The following is a 16,352-nucleotide window of genomic DNA, read 5'->3' as shown; positions in this document are numbered from 1 at the left end:
CAAGTACTGCAGACTGAAGGCACAGTAACATCAGTACTCCAACTTCACAAACAAAGAGCATTACGGGCCTCCATGATGATTACAGTTATTAATATTATTCTATGGAAGTAACAAAGCATCAGCAACATATGGAGGACAGTGGTGCCGACAGATTGAAGTGGATGGCAGTTGAGTGCTGTAATGGTCTCTGACCCTTTTCATGGAATAAGAGTTGCTGTTGGAGTGCATCTCTTACACAATCAAAAACTTGTACACACAAGAATATAAAGCAGCACATATGGATCAACAGCTACAACTATCTACAGCTTCAGCTTTTTTTTTTTGTTCAACACATTTTCATATGGACGCCCTGGTTCACAAACAGCATAAAAATCCAATTTCGTATTGGGAAGATTATTTACAGGTCAGAACAGTGGTTATGGTGAGAATGGGGATCTTTGGGTGACACTGACACAGTTATTTCCCCCCGTACATTCTCTCTATGTGGTGGAGATAGTGGTTCTTCAGCTCTTTCCTCTTCAGCTTGAACGCGTCTGTGACGAGACCTGTCTCAGGGGTCCACGGCTCTGCACTCAGATGCACCTTCACTGGAATCTCAAATCGCTGGAGTTTAACTAAACGGATGAAAAGAAATGGTCGGGTGAGGGGGGGAGACAGACATAAGTGTGCATAAAAGTACAGATAATAAGTGCAGCCATATCACAATATCATGACAAGACAAAGTCAACTCTTACTGTTAAGAGCAACTTCCTTGATCTCCTTCAGAACCTCTCGTTCCATGTCGGGGTGAGTGCAGATCTCCTCCCATGCTCCCACAATGCCTCGCTGTTTGGCCAATTCTGTCAACCGTTTCTGGTTGGGAACCACAAAGCTGATCACGTAGTTCTGTTCACTGCAAGGACAAACATTAGAAACAAGGTTGATAAAAGTCAAAGAAAAGGCTGAAATTATCAGAGTGCTCGCAAAAGAATCAATACTTTGATACATTTTTCAACACCGTGTGTTTAAAATGATGCAGTATCTGTTAATTATGGTATCAAAAGTATCAAAGCTATAAGAAAAATGATCTCAGTGCTCATTCAAGACCTCAGCTCTGTCTAGTCTTTGTCTGGTTTTGCTTCAAGCCAAATTTCAGGCAGGACAACAGTGTTGAGTGCAGATTGTTAATGAAAAAAAGGAAAAACAAATCTTATTTTGTGTGCCTTGGACTCTCTTTTTGCTGCAGTATTAAAAAAGATGTCAAGTGTTTTTTTTTTATACCAGTGCTGTAATACTGTTTAAAACTCTGGTAATGCAACAATTCTCTTGCTGCTGAAAATGGTTGTAATAATCCATGTAAGTTGTAGTGGCATTCAAAATTAAACCCTAAAGTTGAAATGGTATTTACAAGAGGAAGTGCTGTGAGAAGCTGAAATTTCAATTCAAGTGTAAGCACTGAATTAAGTTCAAGTGTTCGTTTAATTGTAAGCATCAGTTCAAGGAGTTGTAGATTCAATTGAATTTCAAGCACTGAAAGTAGTAGAAATATCAGTTAAAGCGCAGGTGATAGTGGCAATTCAAGTGTCGACTGACATGCAAGCATTGAAAGTAGTAGAAGTAAATTGTGTGAACACTAAAAGCTGTTGGACTTATAGGGAAAAGAACATTTTTGTTGTTTTTCATAGATGAAGATGAGACCCGAGAGGGTTTGACGAGTCAGCTGAAGGGGGAGCACAGGAAGGAATTCATGTCAGCTGAAGAGGAAGATGAATTCAGCTGAAATGTCGCTTGAGAAATTAAAGATGTGGGAGTAAAGGTCAACGCCTGAGCTGCCAAACTTGACAAACACACTGCTGGGATACTGTTAGTAATTGTTAGCATGACAAGGCCAGGGTGAGGCAGGGATGATTATACAATGTTATTACCTGGCTTTGTTAAATACTCAATTTTGATTGGTCAATTACAACATTCTCAGGTCTGTTATTACGTTGTTATGAAGGACAGACCACTGCTATGGACACAGTTCTGATCATACGCTCTGGAGGAACAATCAAATCATTGTTAAATCACTAAAATCATTTAAATAAATTAATATTCTGTGTTTTGATTCGTTTTGTCACAGTCTTCAAATAAAGAACGTTGCTCCACCTGGGCGTCTCCTTTGATGTGTCAATGACAGTCATTAGTCTAATCAGAGACTCATCATCAGATCAGAGACAGGACGCAGCAGCAACTCCTTTAAGTGTTTGACACGTGCACATTTTAGTGAAACATGCACAGGAGGATATTTAATACTGACATTGAGCCACTGTTACAGCAGTTGGGAGTGCACATCTAACGTTAACACCCCAAACTCAAATACATACTTTTCCTCTTACTTGTAGCACTATGTATCCATTCAAATAGTTTTGGTGTGAGTTGCAGTTTTGTTGATATCAGTCTTGAGATGTCTGTCCTCTCTCAAATTTATTTGAACTGGAGGGCACTCGGCTGGTGGTGCTCAAAGCGACAAAATAATAAATGCAAGCGTGCATCTACTCATCGATGAGAAGCCCATGCTCATGAGATCGCACTAGGTAAATATTAACAGTGTCCTCCTTGGCTGAGCTGTAACCTCTCATCCATGAGTCTTCCTTCTGTGCTGTGGTTGGTGTAGTGTGGCAGAGAGATAATAAGTACTTCATGAAACTGCTCACAACATCTGTGGATGATCTTGAGTAAGCAAGTCATGAGTTATTGAAACAGACATTGCTGTTGAGTTTTTCAAATGTATTTTGGTGCTTTGAGCCCCACAAGCTGAATGCCATCTAGTTTCATTATACTGGATAGAAGGCAGAGATCTTTACAGCCATATGCATATGCTGGCTTGACTTGACTCAGTGTGACTTCTTTTATATCCCCAACAAAGCAGGGATTAGCATCTCTGTTACCACAGTTCCTGCTCAAAGGTGTTTCTTTTAACTAATACGTTTGTCTTGAGTCAAGCAGTTGTAAAACGGTAAATAAATGCTTTTAACTTTCCATGAATTCCCCACAGCAGAAGTCCCCTTTTATTTTGTAATTTAAAAGCTTTCATTATGAAGTGGCAAAATCAGGAAATGTTGGGTTATTATCAGCTGTATCTTAACACGATTCCTATCTGACTAAAAGCGAGCATCATATATTAAAATGAAGAAAATACCTGAAAGTACAAAAAGGGATGCAGGAGCGAAACTAAACTTCAAACCACAGAGATTCAGTTAAAAGCTACAAAACTACTGAGAGCTGAACATACAGAGACTTAAAAACATCTCTCTCTTAGCTCATACTCAGACATGAGTGGGGTCTTGCAACACGTGCTTGACTGAGGGATAGAAAGGGCGATCGTCATGGGCTGACCATAGTGGCCACATTACCGTAACCTCCCTTGGAGGCGAATTGGGTGTGCTTTGGTCTGACTCCAGAATCTGTCCACCTTAGGTGTGACTCTGCACAGGTTGGCATATTATAAGTGGTAATGGAAATGCAAATGAATGTGGCATGGAAAGAGGAAAAATATTTATTTTTTGATTTTGGGATTAACTGTCGCCTTTTTCTGAGATTGCGTATGATTACTTCTGAGTGAGTGAGGAGTCCTCCTGTTTATCTCTCAAAGCATGTCTGATTTTTTTCTCAGAAGCAGTGTATTGGTCATTTCCGTGAGCCACTGCTTCAAAGTAGACTGTAATTAGCACATAACAGAAACACTTTTGTTGAAACGGATTCAAATGCATCCACTTCTCAGAAACTCCCAATATTACAGAGGTTTATTCAGGTTCAAAGCGCTTATTAATGATAGACGTTTGTTATTGCACTGAAAATATCGAACCAAACATGTTTTAGTTTGGGGCAGAGTGCATAACTATGTCAAAGGGTGGCTTCAGTTGACTGACATTTATCACACAGACATGAGACATCTGAAAGAATTTATGAGGGTTGTCTCCCATACTACCCTGGGGTTTGGACACCAACTGTGACTTTTGGTTGTTATTTTAGGTTTTGGGAAAAATCTGAATGCTTTCCATAGTACATCACATGTATTTTTACACATAGATATAAAAGAAATGTGACCCTAAATCACAATTCCTCTCATTTCAACTTTTCCTACATTAATTAAAGTGACTTACTCACCTGTTTGCGTATGCACAGATGTTGTCTATGAGAGAGCAGTTTTTCAGAGCAGACTCGACTTTACCAAGAGACACATACTCCCCGGCCTGCAGTTTCACCAAGTCTTTCTTGCGGTCTAAATGTGAATAGAAAAATGTGTTAACAACAGTGCTCTGTCAGACACAAACTGCTTTCCTGTCAGAAGTTACAACCACATTGACTGCTGATCTGTGCTATGAAATTAAGTATGAATGGTGTTCCTTTACGAACACCATCAGATGACAGCTGTGGACAGAAGAACAGTGTAATTGCTTTGAGAACAAAGACAGCATACACACCCACTATCTGTAGACAGCCATCCGGGTAGATCTCTCCTACATCTCCGGTGCAGAACCATCTCTGACCGTTTTCATCCACAAAAAAGTCCTGACTGTTGCTTTCGTTCCTGTAGTAACCCATGGTTACATTGGGGCCACCGATCAGGATCTCTCCTCTTGGGTTTGGCTTATCTTTGCTGGTGTAGCCACCTGCGAAAATTGGCAAATGAAATACTATGATAACAAATAATTACCCTATAATTAAAAAATACTTGTCACTCTGCATTGTATGCACAGCATGTACAGACATATTTCTCAGCCATACCTTCAGCCCAGTCCCTGAGTCTGATCTCACAGCACAGCAGAGGAGCTCCGACACGCCCGGTGCTGATGTCTGCAACTGTATGAGAAAACACAATGTAGGACACAATGTTTTATTTCATTCTCATATTCACACTCTCCTCTTACTCTAACATCGTCCATTTTGTCAATGAAAATTTTAATAATTATTTATTGATGTCCTTTTATTTCATGACTAAATTGTGACAACATAAATGGAAAAAAACTGATGACAAAAGTGATGAAGAAATCTCTGTTCTTATGCTCTTACAAATAAATATGAGACAAAATAATGCAGTCTATTTGGGTTGTCAACCCACATTAGATCACAGTGATCAGCCATCTCAGAATACTTAATAAATCTAGCTAGCTTAAAATGTGTGTGGCTCATCTTGACAAATGGTTTGTCAGGTGAGAAAAAAAAAAAAGAAAAGACCTGTGGACACTTTTCTGTCATATTCAAACAAAAAGAAAGTCAGAGTGCATCATTCCCTCAGAGGATGAAGCACCTTTAGGGTTAAAGATGTGTGGAGAAAACATAATTTATGAAGACACCTGAAAACACACCCTCCTCTGCAGTGTGTGCCGTGGTAAATATCTGTTCTGAAAGGTGATTGACTCAGTTACATGTATGTTAATTCTATGGGAGCCACAATTCTCAAATTCCATGACCCAGTTTAACTTTTGATTCAAACATTTTTTCAGCGCTGACGGCAGTGCCATGTAGAGTCTTGATTTGTAAATATCAGAAGATTGTTTGTTTTATGCCCTGACAATAATACAAATCTAATAAAAATAATAATTTTAGCCCCATGTAAAGTGAATGATTGGAAATTCTACAGCCAGGAGAAAATATCCTTCAGTAAAATCCTTTTTTTTGTACCATCAAATTATGACTAAAACATTGACCAAAGGTATGTCCAAAAAACAAGTTCTAAAAACAAAATCTTGACTAAAAGAAAACAAAAACAAAAGACTAAAATATGACTTTAACCAATTACAATTTTCAGTAAGCAGCTAAGTCTTGAACTAAATTAAAAATTCTTTACTCTACACTTTGTATCTGTTCCTACCTTCTGTGATGGTGCCTGCCCCACAGGTCTCAGTCAGCCCGTAGCCCTGTCCCACTGGACAACAGAAACACACATTCATGAATCTCTGAGTGACTGCGGACAGGGGGGCTCCTCCAGACAGCATCATCCTCACCCGTCCACCCAGCAGTTTCTTCACTTTCCTAAACAACAGGCTGCAAAGAGAAGTTGTGGTGTTAGACTTAAAATCAAACACACAACAATGACATTTTTGTGCGATGAAGTACAAGTAGTGGTTTCTTACGCATTGCAGAGTGGTGCATCATAGCCTCTCTTGATCTGCTCTAGTTTATAATTGTAGCCCAAAGTAAACAGCTTCTTCTGAATGAAACTCATTTCCTGCACTTTGCTCATCACATTCCTGTTGATGCGGTCCATAATTTCCTTTTAAGGAGATAACATATAGGGTTAATTTATACACTTGATGATAAGTGGGTTAAATAACTTGAACAAACAGAGAGAGGAGGAAAACCACAGTGAGTAGTGAGCGATGGACAGGGGAAAGAATAAAAAGTAGGATTCTTACAGGCACAGCTGCCATCAGGGTGGGTCTGAGCACCGAGCAGTCTCCTTTGCTTCCTTTTTTTATTTTAGTGGACTGAATGGAACAGGGAAAAACAAACGAAGGCACTGATTACATTACTGCAGCAACAATTAAGGCAATGACAATAACCTAGACAAGTACAAGTAACCACACCCAGGTATGTTATTTTGTTACTGGTATGACAGATAAAACAGGACATGCTGTCGGTTCTGGGTGTTACCTGGTCTGACAGAGTCTGGGGGGATGAGTAGCCGATCCGGCAACCGTATGTCACACAGGAGATTTCTGCTGTCATTTCAAGAACATGAGCCAGGGGCAGATAGGCGATGTAAGTATCATCAGGCCTGTCAGAACACAGGAAGAGAAAGTAAAGGCAAGTCAAATCAAGTTCTTTGACGAAATGTAATCCTAACTGAGTTTTCTAATGTGTCTCTTCTTTCTGTTACTCCACTTGATAATATGGCCAAGAAGTACTACTGAAAGGTTCTCTGCCAAGCCATCATGATTAGGCTAACTAGGCTGACTAACTTTTTAGCTAGCTAGCAAACAATGTAACCTTTTATTAAGGAATACTGTACAGCCAAAATTTATCATTTCCCCCATCTTTTGTACTTACTAGGTCCTAACAGCACCCAAATTATTATACCTTTTTAATTAATTTTAATTTGGGTAAGTAAGCATCTCCATATTGATTAAACTGCTTAATTTCTGATTACATTACTAAACCTGCATTTACTACACTGAGGTTTGAATTGTGCAACAGAGCTCTACTTAATTTTAAATCTGGATTTACTCATTTCAAACCTTGTTTTTTACTAATCTCTGATCGGTTCTAATCTTCAATAAAACTGATCTTTGTTGGTGCAACCCAGTCTAAAGGTTAGGACTACAGGTTTTCGGTTCCTCATTCAGTATTTTTGAGTGTGGTTCCTTGGTTCACAGTTTGTAACAGTCTCAAAAATGTACCATCCACCTCCTTACACCTTTAGATAGATGGTGAGTGGTGTTTATTTTGCTCTTGAACTCTCTAATGTGGAAAATTCTACTGTTATCTACGTGGAATTTTTTAAGCCAATGTTGTTTTGGTTGGACAACAAAAAAGAGCTCTGGAGATGTGTGCTATTCAATAAGAGCTGTGGTGTTGAGGTAGGAACAGTAATAGAAACCAAGCTGTGCAAGGTACAGGATCGTAAATCATATATAATGACCACTTCTGAAACTCACCCAAGTCCAGGGATGCGTTCACACTGGCCTGTCATTCCTGCAATCAGGTTTCTGTGTACAATCATGACTCCTTTGGGTTTGCCTGTGGAACCGCTGGTGTACATCACTACAGCCAGATCAGAGGGCTGAGGCTTCACAATTTCCCTCCCAACTGCAAGACAAACAAAGAGTTATTGTCTTGTACTGTATGTGGAAGGCCTTTCACTAAATTTGACAAAGAAGCACAGCCAAGGTGAATCAGAGAAATACACACTATTCTCAGGCTGTGCGCCCAGCTCTCGTATGGCCTGCATGCTGTGGATGGACAGTCCTGCTGGGTAACCTTCTGTGCTCACTTTCTTCTGGTCCACGTAGATCACATGCTTCAGTTTTGGGATCTGTGGGAGCACATTCTGTATAGAAAGAGAGGACAAAGCTGCTTTCAGGACAGGATATCCAATCACGTGATTTTCTTTTGTAATAAGGATTTCTAGCTCCATATCCACTGACATAATCTTTATAATGGACAGGAGCTTCAACTACTATATAAAAAATCATGCACTGGAAATAGCAGAAGACCCACAAACATGTTTTAAAAAGTTAGGAATCTAACAGTTTGAGATTTTACCATGTTCACAGAAATGCATATTACTACACTTTGCATCCTAGTTAAATTCTTTTTAGTAATATCTTGAGCATGGCTTTTGGGGAAAGAAAGAAATTTTAATCAAATCTATACACAAAGTCCATGTAAAACATTCACCATTTCTCTCAGCATTGTCTCTATGCTCTGTCTCAATTCTCTAATCTCTCTCCAACCTATGTGTCTTGACACAGTCCAAATTTGTTGTACCTAATTTCAAATGCCTCAACAAGCATAACACGTAGCTACACCATTTTAAAAACACAGCTGTACAGTAAGACTGACCACCATTCATTTAGTGAGCAACTATAATACGTTTCTGAACAGATGGTCTGTTCATTCATCCATATAATATAGTTCCCCATACCAACTTTGCTGTTAAATTGCCCCAAATCATCATCTCATGATGAACATTAGAGCTACTTATATAGACAGACAAGATGTTTCGAGACCATAGCTTGATCACTGATTCTCTTGAAATCAGAGGGAGTGATTCTGACAGGGATTAACTCACTTTCAGTTTAGTCTCGAGCAGTTCCACGCTGGTAATTACATGTGTAACTCCAGTCTCGTTCAGTCCAAATGCAATTGCCTCCTCTCCCAGTGTTGCATAGAATGTCACCACTGGAACGAACACAAAAACAGCAGTTAATACATTATTTGCATGTTATTACACAGCTTTATGAAATACTCGATTATGATTGGTCAAGTATGGCATTAAGGTGGTTGTGTCTAGACGTTAACCCAAGACTTGCAAAACTCTCACAGGATTTGTACAAATAATAGGTCAACTAAGTCTAAAAGCAGTGACATTGAGTGCTGAATCAAGTGCACACGTGTACGTATTTCACAAGTCTTAGGTTCCTTTCTAGACAGGACCCATTAAGTTCTCTTATTTCTGAACTGCAGTTGCTAAGAACAACAGACCGTTGCTATGAACAACAAGTTATGTTATCACAGTCATGACCATGATCCATAGAGGAATGATAAAAATCAATAAAATCATTTTTTCCATTCATTCAGTTGAATCATTTTTAGATTTTGTGTCAGTTTACTGTTTTTTTGTAAGCAGTCATGGCATAATCCAGATAATACACAGTGACTGTGTCAAACAAACCCTCTTCAGGGTAATTCAAGACCTCTTCTGCACTTCCCTGTCAGGTACTATTTCTCAGTACTGACCTGCTCACTGTAAATTATCTCTTATTTGTAACAAAACATCTTGTACTATACTGAACATGCTGTAGTATACTTACATGGGAAATTGCGCCTGAAGCATGCCTGGGCAGTGATCATCCACTCTGCTCTGGTCTCACAAAAGATTGCAATATTGCTTTTGGGCTGCTGCCCCAGAGCTGCCAGTCCACTGCCAAACTCACTGATTATCACGTCCAGCTCATTGTAGGAGAGCCATCTATACTCTCCCAGGATCAACTAGTAGGAGAAAGAGTCAGTTGTAACATTAGATATCAGTCCTCACAAGCATTCCTCACAAAAACTAGAATTGCAGTACTGCGTAGCGGTTGGAAGCTTCTGGCAGCAAGTCACATTGTTGTTTACAACCATGTCTGTCCAGAGTCATAGGACATATGTATTGAAGACTTCAAAAGACTTATCACTATATCGAAACATATATTGCTGTTTTCACTTAGAGCAGGGTTGGAAATTAGCACCAGCCAAATGACGGTCAAATATGAGTGTGGCTGGCAGATTTCGGACACAAAATAATGATTTACTATTGAGTAGTGATTTTGAACATTTGTCTGTCAGTGGCTGGTAGATATTCACATTTAAAAAACACAATTACCTACCATACTGACAGAAAGCATAGCATTATAATGTCACAGTTAAGCTGACCTTTGATCTTTTGGATTTAAAATGTCATTTCTTCATTTTATCCTATTAGATATTCATGTGAAATATTGTCACAATTAGCGCATGAATTCTTGATTTATAGCCAAAAACATGTTTTGTGAGGTCACAGGGATTCTTGAGATATTGCATACACAAAAATGGGATGGACACGAGGTCAGGGTGACCTTGACCTTTGACTTCCAAAATCTAGTCAGTTCATCCTAAGTCCAAGTGGACATATGTGCCAAAATGTTTTTGAGACATCGCATTCACAGGAATGAGACAGACTGATAGACAGGCGACCCAAAAACATAATGGTCCTGGCCACAACTGTTACCAGCATGGAGACATAAAAATACATATATATGGTGAGAGGAAAATGTACCTTTTTAAACACTTTACCGCTGGGTTGAATCTCATTCTCTTCACTCAGTATATCTCTGGTGCCAAGACACTGTGCCGGCCCAAAGCGCTGCACAGCATGGTTGAACAGCTTATCCAGTGTGTCCTTGCCCGGGAAGTCCTCTGTGGCCAAGGAATCAAAGTGGTCCACAGAGCGGTACGGTCCCTCTGCATTGCCTGTGGTGGAGCGCGCCTTTATCCGCTTGGAAAGAGCTTTCCTTTCCCCAGCACCAGTGATGTAGTACCAGGGCAGGAATGACAGGAGGGAGTACAGCCATACCAGAAGGTGGATTGGAAAAAGGAGGATAGATTGAAGCGTAGAGTCTGACTGGAGACCCATACTGTCCTTTCGAGAAGTGTATGTGAGAGGGAACTGAGCAGCAGAAGTAGTCAGACTAGTTTTAATTGGTGTGCTGTTCCCAAAGATTGTTTAAGGTGTCAGGTGGGGCACCTCAGAAAATGAAATACCAAGTAGTAGTCACTTTTAGAAATCCCACAACCGTAGTATGAAAGTGTTTGGTCCACTGTCCCCCAGATGTTACACCTGAAGTTGGGATAAAACAGAAAATACCATTAGACAAATATTTATCAAGCACATAATGTACCAAAAAAAGCAAAAAGCATTTTTACACATCAAAGCAAAACAGTCAGGCTTGATTTTCACCCTAAATGTTAGTCACATGCTAACAACCTAAAAGAAGAAGTTGGTTGTCTGGTGGCACACTACTCACAAAAAAAAGAGAACCCAGACACAACAGTAGTTTGTGAACCAAAGCTACTTACTAAAGGTTATACAATCTGTATCTGAAAGACATTTAAACCCGTCCCATAACCTTCTTTTACACCCGGGAGGGCTGCGCTATGTTTGCAAAGAACTACACCCACTACTCATCAGAGACTCACCTCCTTCTTGCTCTGTACCAAACAGCCTCTGAACATCTGTCATCTTTCAGTGTTCAATTTATGGGAGAGCTCCTACTTCTACAGGAGGAGGATGTAGGAGGGTGCATATCAACAGAGCAAATTCCCTCCCTCGCTGTGTACAACTGCATGCCCCTGTCTGCCTTTCAACAATAAAGGGTAGGTTATCTGAGAGGTCAATGGAAGGGAAGCAGTGTTAAGACAGGGCCCATCTGACCAGCCTGGACACTGTCCAATGACCACAGCTCTGTGTTATGCTGAAGAGGATCGAGCAGCAGACAACCAATGACAATACTCTTGAAGCTCACCCCACTGGGTGGCCAGTGAAAGGGCACTCGAGGCCAAGCTCAGCTCACTAATAACCTCACAGCGCAGGGGGGATGGAGTGAAAACTGACCAAACTAAACTATCAAATAACATGTGATGGAATTTATTGATATAGCTGATTTAAAAACATTATTAATGATGTGGAAAGCCAGAAGTAGACTGTTGCCTGAAAATGTATAGAAGTTTTATATTCAGTATTTCAGTAGATGGAGTAATACTGTGAAATTCTCTGGACAATTTAAAATTTTGCCCAGATATTACTCAATATAAGAAAATGTACGGACAGAATAATGGGACATTAAGAGCTTACGGAGTAATCATGTTAAGATGACTGTCAGACTGTTTTTTCATGGTTTAATTTAGGGCTGCAACTTACTATGATTATCATCACTACCAATTAATCTGTTGTTCATTTTCATGATTAATGCATTAGTTGTTTGGTCCATAAAATGTCAGTGTTTCCCAAAGCCCAAGATGATGTCAGCAAACATCTTGTTCTCTCCACAACCCAAAGACATTCAGTTTACTGTCATAAAAGAGTAAAGAAACATGCAAACATTCACATTTGAAAGGCTAAAATCAGATAATTTTGACATTTTTGGCTTTAAAAAAATGACTCCAAATGAATTTTATTTTCTTGAAATAGAAGCGATTAATTTAATAGTTGACAACAGGTTAATTGACTAATTTTTGCTGCTCTGTTGAATCTTTCATGTGACTGTATTTGAGTATGTTTTGCTGAATTTTTATGCGATCTATGAAAAGGAAAAAGGGCGTTTGTATTTAAGTTATGTCATTATTAAAAAAAATGGATGGGTAAAATCAGTTTTCAGTCATGGGATGTGTGCTGTGTTAGTGGTTTGTGTAATCTATTTTTAGATGTTGCAGTTTTAACATCAACGTTAACCTAAACCGGAAAATGTAATTAATTCATTGTAACTTACCGCTACCATGTGGGGCCTACTTTCATCTCACAGAACAGATATAGAAAGACACGACTTCTGCTAACTTCCTCTAACAGATATTAACAGGACTGTGTATCTGCTCAGCTTCATTATCTGATTTAAGATAAATATAAAGTCAGCCATGTACTGGTGTAACCAGTCCTCCCTATCCTGAAAACTTCACTCCTCACATAGTGTGATTCACATTCCAGTGAATCATAGCTCTAATCTACGTCACAAGTCTGCTGCATAATCTTAAAACATCTGGCCGTACTCCAGAAGGTAAATAAAGATTGTTGTTTGGGAGCCAGAGGTTCTGCCTTGAAATTTACTCTGCTGAAGCAAACGGTAGTTAACTAGCAACATTCTTGTGTAATAATAACATGTAAAACATACACTCACTTGTTCAGTGGCTGTTGTGCCTATGAGGGTTGAATAAATAGTACAGGCAATGCCTGTCAGGCATCACACAACATGAACCAGCACAAAATTGCAACAGAAACTATTTCAACTGTTCTAGTCTTAAGAAATCCAAGTGGGGGAAAGTATGGAAAAATACTGCAATCGGTAATGCCACAATTTCACATTGATGACCAGGTTAAAAAGAATTTATGCATGTCCTCCTCTCTGACATCCACTAAATACATTAAGTATTAATACTTTCAACAAACTAAATGTCAAACTGTTCAGTGCTGTCCACCGTCAACCACAAACTGTGTTTTACATGAGACATGTGCTGCCTTCAATTGGAACTCGTAGTTACAACATGGCAAGTCGTGAACAAGACTTGTGAACCCCCTGAGCTTTTGGAAAATTTCAGGTTTATGATGTTGTGAAGATGGCAGTAAGCATGACCCCATTTGAAGGCAGCAATAGAGTTGGATGCAGTACAGTGCATGTGCAGTAGGAAATTCTTCACCCGTACATGCAAAAATGGGTCTAAATGACCTAGTGAGTTTGCTTTCTTGGAATATCTTTGTAGTGAAATTTTTACTTACAAGCTAACACATCGAGCACAGTTTATGTGGCAACATTTATGTTAAATAGAGCCACTAAACAGTCACTAATGTTTTAAAAGTAATATAAACGTGCTGTTTTAAGTGATGTTTAAATAGGTTGATTTTGTTTTAAATTTATTTAATAAATTCCAACATTTATACGGATTACTGCCAATTTATGCTGCCTTGTATACAGGTATACTAAGAGCGTGATTTAAATTAGACCTATTATTTTTGGAGGCAAAAAGGTGTTGTTAGGGTGGGTTGTCATGATATCAGAATTTCGCACTTTGATACAATACTAGTTTAAAAACTATATACCTTTTTTGATACCACAGCAAAAAAAAAAAAAAGTTCTAGACACACAATATAGGATATTTTTCTCCTGGTTTTGCTACACTGCAAGCCCAATCCCAAGCATGGAAATAAGGCCTGAACTGAGGTCTTGACTGAACATATATATATATATATATATGTATATATATATATATATATATATATATATATATATATATATATATATATATATATATATAATTTCTGGTTTTTTCCCATAGCTTTGGTACCTTGATACTACTATACTACTGAATATTAGTATTATTCTAAACAATACGGTATTGAAAATGTATTAAAAGTACTGCTACTTTTGACAACTTTACACCAGGGGATGGTTAAGAAACATATTTGAACCACTTGACTTGGATCTCTTGGAATTTACTACACGTTATGGGGGGAAGGTATGAGTAATAAACATTTGTCAGATGTTCTCATTATTTGTGGGAGCCTACTCACCCCCCACCGCCCTTTACTCTCCCATTGAGAGCAGTATGAGCACACAAAATTTGTTTATGTAGCTCTAGTAGTTTGTATGAGGCTGATTCACACTTCAGGGCAACATCTTAACAGAATATTCAAATGACTGCATTTGCAAAGCATTATGGTTTACAAAAAGGTAGCCTTACTGGGAACCTAGGCAAATATTCTGGCACATCCATATCTTGATGATGATAGCAGGTTGTGATAAACCCAACCAGATGTGTCATACTTGATGACGGCCGTTGTACGCTCATCACATATGAATTTGTTATTTCCATGGTAACACAACGGAGCCATTTTGGATGGATATAGCTAACGTAAAATCATTGAAATGCCCAGATTCAGTTTCTAATAACGAGACTTCATCTTCAAAAACGTCTTAAAAACACAGAAAGATATATGATAATGAAACCCACAGAATAAGAAATTATCAGAACTGAGTATCTTCAGAATAAGACGTCCTGTGAGGTGAATTCAACATCCTCAAACAAACGATATCTGGCGGTTAATGTCACAATGGCTGAGGAGCGGGACAGCTCAAAACATGACGACAAAAGCCGCCACGCGCTGCTGTTAACCGCCGCGCGCATCATTTGGCAACCGTCGGCCAATTTGATTAACGTTAGCTAGCTGGGGATGTAGCTAAAACCAATTCAACATTGCCCACACAAATTAACCCTAACACAAATCTACAAACGGATAAAAGCGGTAATGAGATTACGGTGGCCGGCCAGAGAGTGATACCCTGCTTAACTGGCAGGCTTGAAAGCATTCTTACCTTCAGCGCTGGGAGGCGAACCCTGTCAGTCTTGTCTCTCTACCCAGAAATGACCGAAAGTTACCTTTTCTCAGGACCTAGAAACCCGGAACTCTACGTCATCTGATTCCATATTTCTGGACCAATGAGCAGCCGGTGCGGACTTGCCTACTTGGGTTTTTTTCCCTTACGTCCGCCAGATGAAAAATACCTTACAGGAAGTAAATACCGCCTCTGTTCTCAGATGTTATTGACATGAGAGTGTCTGCAATTTGTCATTACATATTTGTTCTGGTGGGCTATATTTGACCTAAATGTGTGTATTTTGTGTGAAAGTAGTGAGCAATGAGGACAGAAAAAAACAGCGCTGATCACATCTGAAAGGATTATTGGTAAAAACAGATACCTCTGTTTTTATTTATTTTCCAAAAAAAGTTTTTTTAATCTACATCACTGTTTCAGCAACCTAAAATCTCAGTAGTCTATATAAGACCAATTGGTTCAATAACAAATACCATAACGTCCCCCTATATATATATATATATATATATATATATATGCAGAAAAACAGTATCCCCACTGTATTCATGTCAATGTCGCCCCCAAGTGGTTGGGAAATAGAAGTGACTTCCTCTTAGGAAACTGAGAAGGAACTGAAAGTGCAGATTGAAATTAGTTTTGATTTACCATCTAGAATGAAATGTCCTAATTTAACACTTTTTAGGCAATATTTTTAAAGCAATATTCTCTTTCTATGGTCTATATTTTTAAGAGTAAAACATTTTTACCTGGAATTAACTCAACAAGTTGTTTTACCCTCCTCTTTATTTTGTGTCCAGTGTGTAGAAACTAATGTTTCTGAACCAAATAGAAAAACTGTCATTTCAAATTATAATTGTGTTTGCCAAGGTTCCCATCTTGTTCAGTATGTATCAGTGACCTATTGACACAATTGAACAGATGCAACACAGGCTGTCTTGTTGGAAACTCTATAATCAATCATCTTGTATACACTGGTGACCTGGTAATTTGTAGTCCATATAGTCCATATAATTATCAAAGGTGTGCTTACACTATGACACTTATTAT

At 38.9% G+C, this 16,352-nt stretch overlaps 1 protein-coding gene across 2 annotated transcripts; it reads right to left on the bottom strand.

Annotated features, from left to right (window-relative positions):
- Positions 1–160: 160 nt before the first annotated feature.
- acsl4a (acyl-CoA synthetase long chain family member 4a) lies at positions 161–15,392 on the bottom strand. Of its 2 annotated transcripts, none has more exons than XM_084718682.1 (15): positions 15,285–15,392; positions 10,484–11,044; positions 9,501–9,678; positions 8,759–8,868; positions 7,876–8,014; positions 7,623–7,773; positions 6,619–6,742; positions 6,381–6,452; positions 6,099–6,238; positions 5,837–6,009; positions 4,750–4,824; positions 4,446–4,634; positions 4,129–4,243; positions 735–892; positions 161–614 (listed from the first exon to the last, which is right to left on the bottom strand). In XM_084718682.1, exons 2-15 carry the CDS (start codon positions 10,838–10,840, stop codon positions 457–459), a joined length of 2,139 nt encoding a protein of 712 aa, XP_084574808.1. In that variant the 5' UTR covers positions 10,841–11,044; positions 15,285–15,392; the 3' UTR covers positions 161–456. The 2 variants fall into 2 exon arrangements, with proteins under 2 accessions (XP_084574808.1, XP_084574809.1); XM_084718683.1 differs by lacking the exon at positions 15,285–15,392 and adding an exon at positions 11,404–11,548.
- Between the last annotated feature and the right edge of the window lie 960 nt (positions 15,393–16,352).

This window comes from Lutjanus erythropterus, chromosome 5 (assembly GCF_056507025.1).
Source record: "Lutjanus erythropterus isolate fLutEry1 chromosome 5, fLutEry1.hap2, whole genome shotgun sequence".
Classification (NCBI taxonomy): domain Eukaryota; kingdom Metazoa; phylum Chordata; class Actinopteri; order Lutjaniformes; family Lutjanidae; genus Lutjanus; species Lutjanus erythropterus.
This window is presented reverse-complemented; position numbering and strand designations above follow the sequence as displayed.